Source organism: Stigmatopora argus, chromosome 8, assembly GCF_051989625.1.
Source record: "Stigmatopora argus isolate UIUO_Sarg chromosome 8, RoL_Sarg_1.0, whole genome shotgun sequence".
Classification (NCBI taxonomy): domain Eukaryota; kingdom Metazoa; phylum Chordata; class Actinopteri; order Syngnathiformes; family Syngnathidae; genus Stigmatopora; species Stigmatopora argus.
In genome coordinates, this window is record NC_135394.1 from 8670134 (window position 1) to 8688334 (window position 18201).

Here is an 18201-nt window from a genome sequence, read left to right on the forward strand (position 1 = left end):
GAGTCAATAGAGCGTTTATTTTAAAATACGCTTAAATTGTTGAACTTTCAACTGGTTTTAAATCAGATTGTTATATTTGCAAACCTTAGGATGGCGTCACTTTATTGCATATTTTATATTTGTTATTTAAAATGAATACATAAAATTTGGAACAATATTATCTGCTTCATTTGCAAAACGTCAAAGAAAAAAAAATTGCAGTAAGACATGCCGGATTGAAATACTTACAGTAAATGTATTGAGTGTTTCAAAGTTCTTTCTATTGTTTTTAGTTGACTGATTTGTTAAATTGTGTCTCGATCTGATGTAAAGCAACTTGGATGACATTGTTTGGAGTTATGCTACACACAAAAAAAATGACTTTGCCATTGCGTGTAGTGCGACTAATGTCGTGATCATCACATTCATCACATAAAGTAGCGTCATTTTTTTTGTTTAAACATTGTTGTCTTCACCAGCAGAGGTCTAAGAATTGCATGGTTTACATATGCCAAACATCTTTCACATAAAGATAATTTATTCTAGGTGTTGTTTATCACTTTGACTTTGATGTGAACAAGTTAAAAATTGTCATTTAAGATTGTCTTTCTGTTTTTTGTCTGTTTAATACAGTACATCCTGGTTCTTGGAGGATGTTGAACAGACAGAGGAAGGGTGTGCTGTTCCAGATTGATAAAAAAGGGGCCAAAATCTTTGTTTACAGGGCATAAAAATCTCTGATGGAAATCTATCATACGCAAAAAGACCCATTGCCTGACAAGCCTTCTATCTTCCAAATAATATCAAAAAGCTTGAACGTGAACGTCACATGCATGACATCATGACCCTCTCTGGAAAACCTTGAACTTTTTCAATGGGGGTGTGCAGACTTTTCTATGCACATCACTGGGTGGACACTAGGACCGAGAGGAGGCGCGGCCGCGTGTTAGTATTTGAGCGATGAGGCGCTCTTCAGTCAGCAGTCGCTCGGTGGCAATTCCACCAGCCTCCCCCTGAGTCGCGCACCCGCACCAAAGAGTGAGCATCTCCCCCATCCTCGCGACCGCAACCCACTGCTCAAAGCGTGAAATTGCAGCCAAAAGTCAACTCCTGCTGTTTTCTTTTTCTTTTTTTGAATGAGTAAGACACTTTCGAGATGTCCTCATCCGTAAGCGGGACAGAGGAGGTTCCCGTGTCAGCGTTGACGCCCCTGAAGTTGGTGGGGCTGCTTTGCGTCTTCCTCGCACTGTGCCTGGACGTGGGCGCCGTGCTCAGCCCGGCTTGGGTCACGGCGGACGACCAGTTCTACCTGTCCTTGTGGGAGTCCTGCTGGAAGCCAGTCAGCTCGGCGGAGTGGTCCTGCAACAACACACTTGTCACCGGTGAGAGGCACATTAAATACATTATTATTTCATATGATAAAAAGGTTGAACTGAAGGAGCCTATTCATATTTCAATGATGCAAAAGGTGCAGAAACAACAAAGAGCTTTCTAGAAAACCTGCGGAGGGTTTTCCACGTGTGGCAATGATGGAAGATCGGCCACAAGAGATTTGCAAAAGGAATTGAAATAATTGCCGAGTTAATTCAAAATATTAGCACATGAAAGAGAACTGGGAATTGTTGGCAGCTCACATGAGGACCAGTTTTAATTTGATTAATTTCCTTAAAGAGTGAAACCAAAGTCTGGTGAGAATAGGAAAGTGTTCAAGTTGATTGTGGATTAAGCTTTTCTTTCAATATTTGTCTGGGAATGATGTGGGAATTCATCGGGGCCGAGGAACGCACCAGCTGGGGTTTCATTTGGCCTTTTGTTACTGACAAAATGAGCCTTTTGTGTGTTCCCTCACTGACCCACAAGTGGGGCTACTCCGAGTCCGAGGACGCCCCCCCAGAGATCCAGATGCCTGGACATTAGTAACCTGGGAAACAAGTGCACAGCCCTAGAAAAGCTCATTTTTCACTGTTCCCCCAAAGACGCCACGGTATGGAGTTGTCACATCAAATCACATGTGTGGAGAAGTGTCACTTTAGCAGATTTCAATGCTATTTCAAGGTAGTTGTATGAAAAAATGTATTTGTCTGTATATCAGCATTAGGATCTTGTTTGTTTACCCCCAAATTTAACTTTCAAAACAATAAGGAGAGTAAAATTTAATTTTACCATTTCGTAGTTAGGGGCAATCTAGTGCATGTTTTTGGGATGTGGAGTACCCGGAGGAAAACCCACGCAAGCCTGGGAAGAACATGTAAACTGCACACAGTGAGGACTCATCTGAAGTCAGTCAAGTGAACCACTACACCACATGTGTCAAAGTGGCGGCCTGGGGGCCAAATCTGGCCCGCCGCATCATTTTGTGTGGCCCGGGAAAGTAAATCATGAGTGCTGACTTTCTGTTTTAGGATCAAATTAAAATGAAGAGTATAGATGTATATTACATTTCCTGATTTTCCCCCTTTAAAATCAATAATTGTAATTTTTCAACCCATTTTTTCTGTGTTTTTAGTTCAAAAATCATTTTGTAAAATCTAAAAATATATTTAAAAAAAGCTAAAATAAACATTGTTTTAGATCTATAAAAAACTGAATATTCAGGGATTTTAATCCAGTTCTTTTAATCCATTTATAAATTTAAAAAATCTAAATATTATATCTAAAATGGTCTGGCCCACATGAAATTGAGTTGACGTTAATGCAGCCAGCGAACCAACCCGAGTTTGACACCCTTGCACTACACCATCAGGCGATATTTATTTTATTGAATTCATGAATGACCAAAATTATTTTATATTTTGTATTGCAATTACTTATTAAAATCGATATTTATGAATTTTAGTTTTTTAGTCATTTTAATGTCATAAAACGACTTTAATAAAAAAACAACTTTTTATTTCATCAAGAAATTTTCACAAAACTCAGTCTCATTATTTTATGACGAACAATTTGTAGTATTCAAATGCTACTTTTTCACTTAGACCTCACATTTGATCATTTGTGCTTTGACCTTGTTCACTATGGGAATACTCAGAAAACGACAACAAAAATGCTGCTTTCTGGAATGCATTGTACTTGACCTTTGAAGTTCTCCTATATCCAAACTAATCTGGAAGTCCTCTTAAGTGTTTTTGCTTATGTTTGGGCTTTTGTTTCTCGCTGTGAACGGCGTACTTGTTCGTCTAACAAACGGTTGTCTTCCTGTTTAAGACTTGTCTGACTTTACGTCAGGCAGACCGCTATCTTTCTGTCACCCAGAGCAGACAAGAAATGCCCCGTGGTGCCTTATAAAGACAAGTAGCCCCAGTGTTGGCATACCAACAGCGAATAGTCTTCCGCTCATTTCCTCCGGCCACAGGAGCTCGGACCGTTATTTATTTGAAGAATCTTAGTCCAACTATGAGACTCAACAGTAACCCGTGTCTCAACAATGTTCACCGTTCAGTGTCACGCTTTGACTGTTAAATAAATCCTGTTACCTAGGTTGAAATGATCCTTGCTGTGGATATAGCAGGAATTTTATATTTAAGTTGAAATTTGGGGTACAGTCCTGCAATTTATGTTGCATTCAATGAGCCGTTTTATTTTCTTTTTTCGCTAAATACTGTTGAAGAAGTGTGTTGGGGTTATTCTGGGATGTTATTATATATGTGCATATTGGGGGCACATATGGAATATGTGCATATTATTAAATCATAAGAGCCCACAGCTGGCTTCGAGGACATTTAATTGTTTTCAGGACTATTGACCGGACAGGTCACTATGTGCCGGGCTGAGGACTGTTGATCTGAGTTCGCAATGAAGATCTGTGAAGGACTCTTAAATTGCTTTGACTTGGTTTTAATAAACCTATCAAAGTGGATTGAAATGAAAAAATGGGGTTTCCTATAATTGACAGTATATCACAATGCACTGGGTTCGAAAAATACGCCAATTAGACGCTAGTACTGTATTTTTGGAAATATTACATAATAGGCCAAGAACAGGCAAGGTAATGCTGTATTATGGAAAACCTTTAAAGATCTTTTTTTATTTGACCTGATTAATAATTTATATATACTGATGCCCATAAATTCGGAGGTATCTATGGGGATAAGCCAGATGACATAGGTGTACGTATAAAGTTATATTACATTGCTCATCCATCTATTTTTAAAAAGTGTGAGCATTTTGCTTTATGACTGCTTGGATACAAGAAAGAATGTGCGATGCTATTGTAGGAGCCAAGTGTGAGTAGATGTCAAGCCGGTGTGACATGGGCGCATGAATGTGGAGACGATGTGCGAGCAGGTCGACCGTGTCATTTTTAGTGCTTTTGCTTCTGTTTTTAGGTGATTGTGTTATCTGAGCCATGTAGGAAGGACGGGTTCGGTGTGGGCTGTTCTGCTTAATTGAACAACTTCCTGTTTACAGCATGGAGAGCGCGTGTGTGAAAGTTAGACTTGAGGCTTCAATTGATACTCATCTCTCGCCTTTTGCATGTGAGAAAAACTCTAAATTGGTGCCCAAGAGTTTTTTTTTTAAAAGATGAATTGATGCTCAGATTGGGTCTTGGGTAAGGTATCTTGTTTCCCATCTGTCATCAGAGCGACGATGGATTAACGGTTTGGCACCCTTGTCGAGCCTTTTAACGTTCAAGCTCTTTGTGTGTGGGTCTGCTCCAAATTTGAAATGAGAGGAGTCGCTGCATTTTGAGCACTGATAAGACTTTTCGCTTGATCCTGCAATCTTAAAACTGGATGGAGCTGTAGGCAGCTAACTGACCCAGAGAGGAGAAAATGGGCAAAAATACTGGGACACCTTGCTTGAATTGGAAAATTGACAATTTAAAGTTTTTCTCCTCAAAGTTGCTTCGAGCAAAATGTATGCATATATGATAATATTATATGAATTCCCAGTTCAAACGGATTGGACATTTTTTTTTATCATATTGTCTAATAATTTCCATTCATAGTACATACCAAAATCATTCAATTTCTGAGTGTTCACTGCTTAATGTCGCCATTGTCCATTCATAGTGGAAGTGTAATAATAACTTTGCTTTATATAGAACCTTTCAAAGGAGCAAAGGATGCTTTTAAAAGGAATAGAAAAGATAACTATAAACTATAAATAGTCAGCCAGCGCTTCTGGTTGAAAACTACCATAAATAATTCACAACTGTTTATCACACTATTCGAAACTCTATGTTTACGCAATCGCGAGTGCCGATCACCCCCAGTGACAGGTCATAACATCCCAGGGTCGAGCCACTCAGACCTTTATAGTGATGGCGCATGTTCCTCTCTAATGAGGCCTCATGTTATTGTAAACCGGAGGGGAAAGATTGCTCTGCTTTCTCTGGACTAACTCTTAACATCCTGCGGCGGCAGGACCCATTATAAACACTAAATTCTGAGCCTTATATGGTGAAAAGTAGTTAGTGTTTGTTTATATTTCAGCTGCGTGGCCCCTGCTTTGCCTCAGTCGAGAGTGGGAACCATTATTTAAGCAGCTTATTCTCCATCAATTTACTGGTGTAAATTTTAATCATTTTCTGCCCCCAAAAGAACGGATATATTCTTTGGAACAACGCCGCCGCCTCCAGAGCAAACAATTGAAGTGGTATTAAGTTTTTTTATGTGGATTATTTCTTTGAAGACACTTTTCTTGAGACGTTTTCCTGCACCTGTTTAAATGCGGCTCGCCTTTTCCTGCAGTGCACACCATGGCTCTTGTAGGAGACTTCCTTTACATCTCCGCAGTTAACAAGCTATGGATAATTAGGCCCGTAAAGCAGCGCCTTGGAGACACTTTACCTCGATTCTTGATCAACATACACTCATTGGTTTCAACATTAGGAACAGCTGCACAATGAAATCCAATGAAATTGTACTGGACTGTAGCATACTGGGATTTTAACTAAATTCTTAGTACATAGAGCAGGGGTTTCAGACTCGGTCGGGTTGGTTCGCGGGGCGCGTTAACGTCAACTCGATTTCATATGGGCCGGACCATTTTAGATAAACTTAGATAGACTTTTTATAAATGGATTAAAAGCCCTGAATATTCAGTTTTTTATAGATCTAAATCAATGTTTATTTGAGTTTTTTTTTTAAATATATTTTTAGATTATTTTTTTGAAAATGATTTTTGAACTAAAAACAGAGAAAAAATTGATTAAAAATGACAATTATTGATTTAAAAGGGGGAAAATCAGGAAATGTAATATACATCTATACTCTTCATTTTAATTTGATCTTAAAACAGAAAGTCGCCACTCATGATTTACTTTCCCGGGCCACACAAAATGATGCGGCGGGCCAGATTTGGCCCTCGGGCCGCTACTTTGACACGTGACATAGAGAATATCTTATGTTAAATATGTTTCTTTAGAAATTAACTGGATTTATATCAGAAAATGGAAATTAGCAATACGTATTGACTACAAAGGAGATCTTATGAGGATGACAATATGGAGTAAAAATATTATTAGCCCAGTTTTACACGTATGCATTTTGCCCTTTTGGACACAAATAAAACAGATTAATGAATTAAACTACCAAAAATACATAGTATACTCACTAATGGAAACTTTGGATATTTCCAAAAATGTACTGGAAATTCTTCACCTCCTTGCAAGCCCAAACAACCCCCCCCCCCCCCCCCCACCCCCCCCCCCCCACCCCCCCCCGAAAAAAAAAAAAACCAATACTTTGCAATGGTAAAAAATGGTCAGTTGACAGATTATATTCTTACTGAAGACATAAATGAAGTTAGTAAAAGTGGCCTAGCTTGCCACATGATCCCAAAGCAAAAAAAAGAAAGCTTTGCAGTCACTGAGATGGTAGGAAAAGGAGAACTGGAGACTTTAGAAAGGAAAAAGATTAACTACTATAGTATTCCATTGCCAAGTTGGTCCCTGAGCTAAATCCAGTAGAGCATATTTTATCTTCTACTGACGAACCCAATCAATGGAGGCAACTGCAGTAGTCATGGCATCACAGAATTTGGTCCGTGGTCTCTACTCACTGCTCCCTGGCAATAAACCACCTTTGTGACAGATGCCAGCAAACAGACAACATCTGCGATATGGATGCCCCGATGCTGATAATTGTCAGAATTTTTCATCCAGGTAAAATAAGGCAGAAAATATTGTTCCATTAAATGAAAAATAATACTTTTAGTATTAAAGTGAGCCCTGGTTCTACCTCCTTAAGAAATGCGCTATTTACACGATGCTCTGTTACCATTATTAATTTCTAAGGAGAATTTTGCCCACAAAATAGTTGTATTGGGTGCCGATACTGATACTGAATATCGGATAGAGACATCATTAGTCGTGATGATGTCGCTATAATTGTAAAGTAGTGAAGATTCAATGAAAATCTTGTGCTAAATAACAGTAAGTAATTAATTAACCTTACATCTGATGCTACTATTAAACAGCCGAGTAGAATATTGTCAGTTCCATTTTGGTTGCACGTTCCAGGACAGGATGCGGTGGTGAGATTTTTTTTCTTTTCGACTTCCCTGAATGCTGAGAATGCTGCTGAGCGGGCATCTGCCAAGTGGGATGGATGAACATTATCTGAGTCACCTCACAGCTAGGCTTTTAGTCCCTCTCTCTATTTTCAGACAGTAGCGCTGTGAAAGCCTCATGTTCACCTCCGCATTCACGTGTCAAAAGGCGACAAGCCACTACGACCTCAATTACTACAAGTTGGAACCAAGTCCTTTTCCTTTTAGAATTTCATACTCTTTGCATCGTATGTTTTGTGTGTGTTGACGCTAATGCCTCACCTCCTTAAATCCAACCAGCCATTTTTTTGTGTCCCCACGCAGACTGGCAGATCGCCACGCTGGCCTTGTTGCTGGGAGGGGCCGGTCTCACCCTCATTTCCCTTCTCGTGGCTTTGGCATCCCTGTGCTGCAGTTCTAGGAGTCGCTGCTACAAGCCTGTTGCCATCATGCTCTTCTCTGCAGGTACAGGGAAGAACAAGAAGTAAAAACGCTCAAAAGCAGCACACCAACAAAACAATCTAATTCATCTTCTTTCATTTGCTCAAACAAATCAAAGGAGATCCGAAACAAACTAAAACTAAAATCATAAACTCTGGCAGAGCCAAGATTTATGAGCTGTAAACATCGCCATTCCATTAAATATTCATGATGCCCCTGATACATGCTCGATTAAGTGCACAAAGTCAAGTGTTGCATTGGGTTCTAAATATTCATTTATTTTGCAAACCACGTACCCTAACTATGGTGCAACAGGTGTGGACACACCCTAAATTAGTTGCCAGCCAATCGCAAGGCACAAAGGGACAGACCATCATTCACGCTCACACTAATACCTATGGGCAATTTAGAGTGTTCAACTAGCCTACCATGCATGTTTTTGGGATGTGGGCGGAACCCGGAGTACCCGGAGAAAAGCCATGCAAGCCCGGGGAGAACATTCAAACTGTGTCAAAGTGGCGGCCCGGGGGCCAAATCTGGCCCGCCGCATCATTTTGTGTGGTCCGGGAAAGTAAATCATGAGTGCTGACTTTCTGTTTTAAATTAAAATAAAGAGTATAGACGTATATTAAATTTTCTGATTTTCCCCCTTTCAAATCAATAATTGTAATTTTTTAATCAATCTTTTCTGTGTTTTTAGTTCAAAAATCATTTTGTAAAATCTGAAAATATATTTTTAAAAAAGCTAAAATCAACATTTTTAGATCTATAAAAAACTGATTATTCAGGGCTTTTCATCCAGTTCTTTTAATCCATTTATAAAAAAAATCTAAATATTATATCTAAAATGGTCCGGCCCACGTGAAATCAAGTTGACGTTAAAGCGGCCCGCGAACTAACCAGAGTCTGACACCCCTGCTCTATATGGTAAGGTTATACAAATGTATCTTATGTTTTTTATTATGATGCTTTCCCATAATTCATTGCAGTGGTGCTCCAGACATGCAGCCTGGTCTTGTTCCCTATCAAGTTCATCGAGGCTGTCACCCTGAGGGTGTACCACGAGTTCAATTGGGGCTACGGCCTGGGATGGGGATCCACCATCTTCTCCTTTGGAGGAGCCATCTTGTATTGCCTCAATTCCAAGAACTATGAAGACTACTATTAAGACGAGGAAAGAGAAGTGAAAAATGATGCTGTCTTGAACTTTCGGTCACACTGCATGACCACGAGACAAAATAACACCGACAAAAAACAACAACTAGATATTTGAAAGTCGTATTCCAAACTATATGCTCGCTCACATTCCTTCTTTAGAATTTGTTTTAATATGAACAGATGTGGAAAAGAATCCAAAAATCAATATTTGGAATATGTGTCGTCCATATGGAGTAAAATAAGGAATCAGTCACAACTTTTGCAGGTTTAAGACCTGCCCAATTTGAATGAATTGATTTAAAAATATTATGTTGGTGTGTGTGACCATTTGTGGCTTGAGGTCAGAATTGTGTGAATTCTTCTCCACCAATTTCATCCACTCGTGTGTGAGAATGTGAGAAGAAAAAAAGAGGCCGTCGAGAGACGATTCCAACAACACAGGAAGCATACAATTGTCAAAAATGTACTGCATTCGTTAAATTCCTAAATCAACATATTTTTCAGTTTCCCCTTTCAATGGAACTCCTTCAGGTCTTGGAATTAGCCAGAAAATCTGAAGAAAACAGACCATTGACCACCATGTTGAAGATGAATGGGTAGGCTGAATAAACCAATCAGAGTGAAGGCAGAAAATAACAGGGGAACTTCAACTGAATTCCCTAATCAGAGAATTAATGGCCCCGGGCAGGAAAATGTCCTATTGAGATGACATCCTGAAGACGTCACAAATAAAGGGAGCCACAGACAAAACAATGCACACCCAAGGAAAGGCCACATTCCTTTTTATCTTAAAAGGTTGGACTGCTTTTCCCTACTTGGTAGGACAATGCATTTTAAAATTAAAATCTGAAAGAGTGGGAAGCAAGTTGGTCGGTGATCATGTGTGCAAGATCATCCAACATTTGCTACATTTGTAGTTGTGTGTTAATGTATTGTATTAATGTACTGTGTATAGTTGTTGGTGATGATACTGTTATATAAAATAGAACAATGCTCACTGCATGAAGATTCTGTAATAAACTTTACTTTCAATATGTTAAGTTCCATTATTCGAAGTTTTGACAAACTTCACTCATTCACTGCCATTAAGATACATGTCCAGTCCTTCAGGGTAAGAGTTATAAACTCTCCCAATTAAAACAGATTAGACATCTATAGCCATCAATCAAGATATTTTATCACGGGTAGACAAAAAAGTGGCATCAGAAATCTTGAATTTCTTTATTCTCTGCTTTCCTTCTGCATTTTACACAAGACGAGATTAAGTTCCCTTCATCGACAAGGAAGATACAGCAAATGTCCTGTTTATTCATTTGTGTACATGTGAGCATTCCTTAGTTGACCCACAAATATAGCAACATACAGTTGACTGCTTTACATGCCTTCATTATTTTAAGGTTCTTTTTGTTGCCAAGCAGATCACAGTCAGTCGATAAAACAGTTCCCCCCCACTACATTAACGACTTTAACCACTGGCTCACGGATGTAAACAGTTAAGGATCTACATTGGGCCAAGCCAAAATTGAATTTTGAGCATGTTTAGTATAAATACAGTTTGGGTTAAGTGCATCTCTTGTTGTATTCTTCCCAAGTCATCCCAACAGTGTCATTATTGACTGACTGACTGAAAGATAACAAACATGCACTCGAGGGCCACGTTTCTTTTTTGCGTGGGAGGAACAGCCACTCCTTCAAACCAATATTTGGAGATATAGCAGCTGATTTTAGTCAAGTCACGTTGCATCCTCACTTTATTAAGTACAGCGAGTCGAGGCATTCGCACGGGAAATCGACATCTTTTTCATCTTGTAATACGAATAATACTATGCATAAAAGTACCAGGAATATACTTATATGCATGTTTTTAGTGTTCTTTTTCAGCTCGAACAAAGAGCCGAATACAGTGTAAAGTCTACATTTGCATTCGTCATACCTTTCAGAACATTGTTTCCATGTTTCCATCGTCGGCAAGAGATAGCTCGGCGCTTCCTGGATTCAGGAGGCGTTTCGGTTTAGGAATGGATGCGGCTTCGTAAAAACACAGCAGTCACTCTTTCTACGTGGAATGTTTGCAGGTTAACCACATGTTATAAGTCATCTCTGCTGTTCTGCTTTGACCTTTCAGACGCTCCGTGACAGTCTGAGCTTTTGTGTCCTTTTATTTTATTCGCCATCAAAGTCGCCAACCCCCCTGAAAAACAGTCTTTAAAATCAAAGTGCACGTGTCGCAGATAAGAGCAGGACGTCTGAGTGGGGAGGTACGGTGGCTCTTCCTCAGCAGGTAAAAGGGTCTTAAATATTATATAAATGAGGTGATGTCCTCTGAGCTGGAGGGGAAAAAAATTAAAAAAACAACAACCCTGCAGATTCTAGGAGGATGGGCCAAGTGTTTATGGGAATGGGCGAGAGACCGCAGCTTGACAGCGTGAAGGCGTCAAGCTCAGGAGTAACGCGGCATCTCGCATTGTTCACAGCGGTTAAGAGCGGGGTGGTTGAGGAAGGTGCAGCTGTCGCAGCTCCACTGAGCACCTTCAAAGTCCTCGTCCCTCTGCGGCACCTCCACCACCTTCAGGAAATGTTCCCTTTCTGATTCACATACAGAAAGGAACACAAGGAAGTGTAAATATTCACCTATTAGAATCAAATTGTGTTAACTTGACTTGAGTCATTCATTCGCTGCCAACCGCACCTGAGAAATGCTCACAATACATCTGCTAAATAGTAACACGTTATAATCCACACAAAGCCCAGACAAGCCAATTCATTCCAATGATAATATTAATTCATTTATCATTGGTGATATGCTAACTTAATATACAGCAGTGTTCAAATTCAAAAGCCACTTGTAACGTGTACTATTAGATAATAAATATAAGTATATGATATTTGATTGAATGATTATGGGGAAAACTTTCATAATTGTTGTAATCACCAAATAATTAAAAGAATACATGTTAATATGGCATATCGATGCCAAGATATAAAATGGCCAGTATTATGGTACAGTAATCCCTCAAATATCGCGGTAAATGTAGACCAGACATGGCCGCCATAATCGAAAAATCGCAAAGTGGGGTCCCTCCTATTATAACTATAATTTTTTTCAGTGCTGAGTCCTAGTAGCAAGAGGGGCTTCCACTTACGAGTTTCAGTGTGTATTTTCACATTTATATGAACTTAAAAAAAAGTTTAAATAATTAAATCGCAAAGTAGTGAATTCGCGATAAGTGAAGACGCGATAATAGAGGGATTACTGTAGATACGTGCCAAGCACTCTCTCACCGAGCCGCCATACTGTGCAAGAACCAATACATTCGACATGTGCATGTTTAATATAGAGCTTTACAGCAGGCTCACCTTTCTTTCCCGGCTTAGGCGGCACCACTGGCCCAGGCTGAATGTTGTCATAGAAATTGTTCATCGCCTGTGGATCGAACTTCCCTGTGGACAAAGACAGACTATAAAGAACGGCTGTCTGGGAGAATCTACATTAAAGGAATTCCGTTAATCATATTTAAACGGGCTACACCTCCTTAGACAAAAAAATGCAGGTAATATTTCTCCACCGCAGAGTAAAAGTAAATGAATGGAGCGGTGACACATAACTTTCACATACTGGTCACTGACCCAATAAGCAATTACCGGTGGACCAGACTAATTCCTATTACGGATCATTGCAACACTTTAGACCACTGCCATTGTCAGAAGACAATGCTTCATCCATCACTTAGGACACGATTGCATGATTCTGTTTGTAAAACAATACTTTCAAATTAGTCCCAGTTGGTTCTCAGCATTATGGGCGGGGCTAATATTTTGTTTGTGCATGTACCTCTGGACTGCAGCAAATCTGTCTCCTTCAGGGTGCAGTCGATATCAATCTGGAGCTGTCTGTTAAGACTTCGTAATCGCGTCATCTCCTCGGGCTGCGGCGGATAGTGCAAAGACACGTCGGAAAGCGTTTTTAATGACCTTCAAGCTTTGGTCCTTCATTTTGCTGAAGCTCCCTTCAACATGATGGAGGTTGGCGATCACTCACTCTCGGAATAAGGCTGGTGGAGCTGACTCTACGGAAGCGTCTCTGCAGGGCGTCGTATTCCATGCTGTTGACATCTGACTTGAGCTTCTCCAATTTCTGCCTCTCTACCAGCAACTCTTTCCGAAGACGCTCCATCCTGGCTCGCTGGTGAAGCAGTAGAGCTGCGGGGAAACAGTTAGATAAGAATGACACAATAAAGCACAGGGACAGAAAAGATGGTGTGAAACCATCACATCAGGACCTGTCCAGTCACTGGTTTTATGAGCTGCAACGTATACTTATAATCCAAACCCCAAAATACCTTGAAATAGGGTATCTATCTGTACTTTCATCTGAAAAATACCCCCAAACATTTCTATTGACAGTATGACAGAAGCCGTGTGAATGAGGGCTATTTCTGGTTTGAGGAAGTCAAATGCAAAAACTGAATAAATCTAAAACCCTTCAATCTAGGTATATCATTTTTTAATTCAATTGATCACATAATAACGGAGGATATTCAATACCAAATATTCTAAAACTGTCCCAATTTTTCTTCCAACTGAACAAGCAAAGACTGTTTAACCAATCAGGTTTCTGCTAAAACAACGTGGGGGACATACCCTATGATTTACTGATTACACTTGTAAGACACAAGAATGATGAAAATGTTTCGTCTTGTTTGGTATGAATGAAACCCTCTGCGGACCGATGTGGAATCGTTTGGACATCCATGCTCCATACAATTAAAATAGCTGGTTCCAGATTTATTCATGCAAACTACTAAACAAAGTGTCAGAAATGTGACTTTCCAGCCAGACGAAGTGCACACATCAGCAGTTCCACAAAATAAAATGAATTTAAATAAATAAAATAACCTGTCTCCTACCTTGAGTGTAGGCATAGTCATCCGAGCCCGAGCTTGAACGTCGAGGCATCTGTTGCAACTGTCTGGTTAAATTCCCCGATAAAACCGAGATGGGGAGGATGGGTGGCGGGGCGGCGTTGGTGGCCCCCTGGTCGACAATGTTGAGCAGCGATTCCGCCTCGGCCACGGGGGGCGAACTGGGCACTCTCTGGACCTGCCCTCCGGGGGACACTTTGCATCTGAAGGCGTAGGCCGGCTGGCCTGGCTGAGGTGAGGCGGTGGGTCGATGCTGCAGGTATATTCCGGTGTGGTAGGGTGGCGCTCCACTACTTCCGGTCAACGTGACGCCCCTCGACGGAGAGCCGGGTGACGGGCTGCCGGCAATATAAAGTGCTCCCTGGGGGTGGGCGGTGTGCACGGGGGAGTTGCTGCGAGGCCGTGGGCCTTCCAGAGTAATCTCCATCTGGTTCTTGAGGGAGCTTTTAGCATGATAGGGCCTGTAAACAGGGGGCTGCGGTTGTGGTTGTTGCACATGATGGTAGGGCATGCTGGGAAGGGTTGGCGAGGTAATGGGGAGGAAGACATATTGCTGGTGTTGGGATGTCTGCTGGGGTTGTGGCTGATGCTTGGGGGAGCTGTAAGGCGAGACATACGTGGGGGTGTTATACGGAGGCTGCTGATGCTGATAAACGGGGGCACCCGAGGACGACCAGGGCGATGGCTGTGGGCTTTGGGACGGTGGGGGTCGGATATAATGGGTGGCGCTGCTGCTGTTACCATAGTGTCCGGGGTTTATTTGCAAAGCCTGCGGTGCGTTGGGGATACTTTGGGGAATCGTGACCGTGATGGGGTTCATGGTATAACGAGAGACAGGGGAGAACGTGGGGGACATACCCTGAATTGTTGGCGGAGGAGTAGGAGTGCTGGCCGAACGGCCCGCGTCGTTGATGAAAAAAGGATTGTAAACCGGAGAGGGAGCCACGGTGGGTGGGGCAGACAGTGGCTCAGGGTAAGTGGGTCTCTGGGGGTCAATGTGGCTGTCACTCGTGCTGTGTACGAGGGAGCGCCCGGCTCCTCCGTTCGGCTTGTTTACGTCCAGACCTGGGTGGCCCAGGCTTATGTGCAGCATTTGAGTTTGACCCCGGCGTGCCTCCTCTGGACTGTGATGGAAGTCTCCATAGAGGTATCGATTACTCTCCTTGGCCAGAAGGTGGCAGCAGAGATCCAGATTATTGTTGTTCTGAAACAGACAGCGCAATCTTAACCATTTATTGTCAATTAATGACCATGCAAAATACAGCACGGTAGGGGGGAACATCTTTCATTCAGTATGCATAGTATCACCTCGACAAACGTCTCATCAGGCTGAGATTAATATCAAATGGTGAAGAGAAAATCGTAGTGGAATAATAACTGCTGACCACAAGTCCATACTCATCCTACCAGAAAAACTGGACTTTTCTGGCCTTCTGTGATGTAAAATCATCATCTGCCCATGTATATGACAAGTATTAGAAGCACCCTACAGTATGAAAGAATGGCTTTTTAGATAGCTGTTGACACTAATACACGTTTTTTCTTCTCAATTGCCGCAACTTGGTTTTCAAATGTAAGTATTTTTATGATTTCAGATGGTTAAACCGTTACCCTTGAAGTTGGATCTGGGCAGCTGAACTTTCCTGGACGTTTAAGTGTTGAAAGAGGCTACGTTTCTCAGATTTATAGAAAGCACAAAACATAGTATAACAAATGTTGAACCAAGTGTAAGACCAAAAAAGAGATAAATATAGTAGAAAAGGCATGGATCAGAGTTTTGTGCAGGTTTTAGGCATGTACCTGCAGAAGGTATTGCGACACTACTCCTTCTGGGATCTCGGGGAACCGCTGCTTGAGGTCCTGTAGGATATGATAATCCGGTTGATAGCCCCCCTGTGCCATCCTGACCCAACACACCCGGCAAGCCACAGAGTCAACGATCCCAAAACCGCAAACACTCAAATGGCCGATGTCCTCTCATCCCCTAAGGAGGCTTAAATAGAGAAAATGGAACAAGCACAGTCACTGGGAATGCATGCAGAAATCATGTAAAGATGAGGTGGTGTACATTCAATATATCACATGAGAATGCAATGATCACAGGTTTTTATTCCTCAACATTAGATTTGTTTTGGACGTCCCCTAAGCATCACTTGCAAAATCTGTTGATTCTTGACAATTATTCTGTCCAATTGGGCTAACAGCTTTTAAGTATATGATGATTCATTGCGTGTTTGGTGAGGTTTCCAACAGCACTGCCGTTTTGATTGACAGATACGAACAAACAATCAGTTCACGTCCTCATTGTCATAAAATTAAGACGCTGCACAGAATTTGGTGCAGTTTCACCAGCTCTTCAGATTTACTGTATAACTTTCCTACAGTTTCAGATTGGAAAATGAGTAGCATTTATCTGGTTCAGATTATTAAGTGGTGATTTCAGGTCTAGATGTTTGTTTCCAAATAAATACGAGGAGTGTATCTATTCGTTCATTCATACAATTTTAAGGTTCCGTGTTTATGATTTGACGACAAGCAACTACGACATGTCACGGAAAGCTAACTGGCTAGTGATCAGTACTATCTCTCCCTGATTGAAATCTTCCTACAAAATAAAGCAATTTCAAACTGGCCCAAACAAGTGAACATTTTCCCCCAATAGACAAGTGTGAATAGCGGCATTTTTCATCATAAGACTAGTAAGCAGCTCGATCCAAGTCAGTTGACGTCTTGTCCTGCTTTCATGCTAACGCTTCGTATGCTAATATTAGCACGCAGTATTGCTCAGCTGTCAAACGCTCGGCTTGTTGATAGATTGGCTAAGCAACATGCTAATCGGAGACAGCGCCGACCAATGACTAAATCGTGAAACTTACCATTTTAGACAGTCTTCATAATGTGTCAAAACATGGCAGAGTTCCCAGAAGAGCTGTTGTCTCTCTAAAATGGTGCAGCAGGTGTTGTCAAATATGAGTGAAAGCTATACAACTTGTAGTTTCACATTCCACAAGGCCCCTGCCAGCGGAGTCCAAATTGCATTGCACGCGAAAAACAGTCCTCTCGCGATGATTACGTTTCCCGGACCAGGAAGTTGTTCAAAACATAGACAAAGTATATAAAAGGCTAGATGTTGAAAGGCGGATTCGGCGCTGTAAATAACTGGAGCCCATCATGCGTCAATGGAAATCTATGGCACACAATAAAATACTCTAAACTTGCTGAATTCTTGACTGACTTACAAAATGTTTCAATTATAATACATCATGATAATGTGGCTATAATACAGATTCATATTTATTTAATTTATTATTTATATATTTATTTATAAATTTATACATTTATTTATATATTTAGTTATATATTTATTTATAAATTTATACATTTAGTTATATATTTATTTATACATTTAGTTATATGTTTATTTATACATTTAGTTATATATTTATTTATACATTTAGTTATATATTTATTTATACATTTAGTTATATATTTATTCATACATTTATTTATATATTTGGTATATTTATTTATACATTTATTTATATATTTAGTATATTTATTTATTTATGTATTATTTGAATCAGTCCATCGTTTTCAGGGTTATCATCGCTTTGTAAGTAAAAATAATTTTTGAAAGAAAAATTGATTAAATTCTTGCATGCAGTGAAAACATTAATTTTCTGATACTTTTACCAGAAAAAAAATAACATTTGCACTATATGCATATACTATAAGACTTGTGCTTACTTTTTTTTCATTCATTCATTTTCGTAACCGCTTTCTCCTCATTATGGTTACGGTGGGTGCTTGAGCCTATCCCAGCTGACTTTGGGCCAGAGGAGGGGGGGCAGCACCCTGAATCGGTGGCCAGCCGATCGCAGGGCACGAGGAGACGGACAACCATTCACGCTCACACTCATACCTAGGGGCAATTTAGAGTGTCCAATCAGCCTACCATGCATGTCTTTGGAATGTGGGAGGAAACCGGGGTACCTGGAGAAAACCCATGCAGGCCTGGGGAGAACATGCAAACTCCACACAGGTGGCGCAACCTGGATTTGAACCCTGGAACCTAGAGCTTTGAGGCCGACACGCTAACCACTCAAGCCGCCGAGCCGCCTTATGCTTACTGTGACAAGCACAAATATTTGTTGTCACGACTGTTGTGTCCATCACTGTATACTCTAACCCCCTGGAGTCAGTTGTG

At 40.8% G+C, this 18201-nt stretch overlaps 2 protein-coding genes across 2 annotated transcripts; one reads left to right on the forward strand and one right to left on the reverse strand.

The window, feature by feature from the left end:
- Positions 1 to 941: 941 nt before the first annotated feature.
- Positions 942 to 9907, forward strand: tmem47 (transmembrane protein 47). The gene is made up of 3 exons (XM_077607280.1): positions 942 to 1361; positions 7798 to 7938; positions 8904 to 9907. The coding sequence occupies exons 1-3, from the start codon at positions 1136 to 1138 to the stop codon at positions 9080 to 9082; spliced, it is 546 nt and encodes a 181-aa protein (XP_077463406.1). The 5' UTR covers positions 942 to 1135; the 3' UTR covers positions 9083 to 9907.
- Positions 9908 to 10278: 371 nt separating this feature from the next.
- tab3 (TGF-beta activated kinase 1 (MAP3K7) binding protein 3) lies at positions 10279 to 17074 on the reverse strand. Its single transcript, XM_077607279.1, has 7 exons — positions 16871 to 17074; positions 15795 to 15987; positions 13980 to 15198; positions 13112 to 13272; positions 12905 to 12998; positions 12430 to 12513; positions 10279 to 11658 (listed from the first exon to the last, which is right to left on the reverse strand). The coding sequence occupies exons 2-7, from the start codon at positions 15894 to 15896 to the stop codon at positions 11513 to 11515; spliced, it is 1806 nt and encodes a 601-aa protein (XP_077463405.1). The 5' UTR covers positions 15897 to 15987; positions 16871 to 17074; the 3' UTR covers positions 10279 to 11512.
- Positions 17075 to 18201: the final 1127 nt, after the last annotated feature.

Bases quoted from the DNA above. Each gene is read 5' to 3' on its own strand.
- tmem47 (XM_077607280.1), top strand. From the start codon at position 1,136: ATGTCCTCATCCGTAAGCGGGACAGAGGAGGTTCCCGTGTCAGCGTTG. The intron at 1,362-7,797 runs GTGAGAGGCACA...GTCCCCACGCAG, and splicing joins CAACAACACACTTGTCACCG to ACTGGCAGATCGCCACGCTG. The intron at 7,939-8,903 runs GTACAGGGAAGA...AATTCATTGCAG, and splicing joins CATCATGCTCTTCTCTGCAG to TGGTGCTCCAGACATGCAGC.
- tab3 (XM_077607279.1), bottom strand. From the start codon at position 15,896: ATGGCACAGGGGGGCTATCAACCGGATTATCATATCCTACAGGACCTC. The intron at 13,273-13,979 runs GTAGGAGACAGG...GTTTCCCCGCAG, and splicing joins TGACTATGCCTACACTCAAG to CTCTACTGCTTCACCAGCGA. The intron at 12,514-12,904 runs GTACATGCACAA...CTTTGTCCACAG, and splicing joins AGATTTGCTGCAGTCCAGAG to GGAAGTTCGATCCACAGGCG.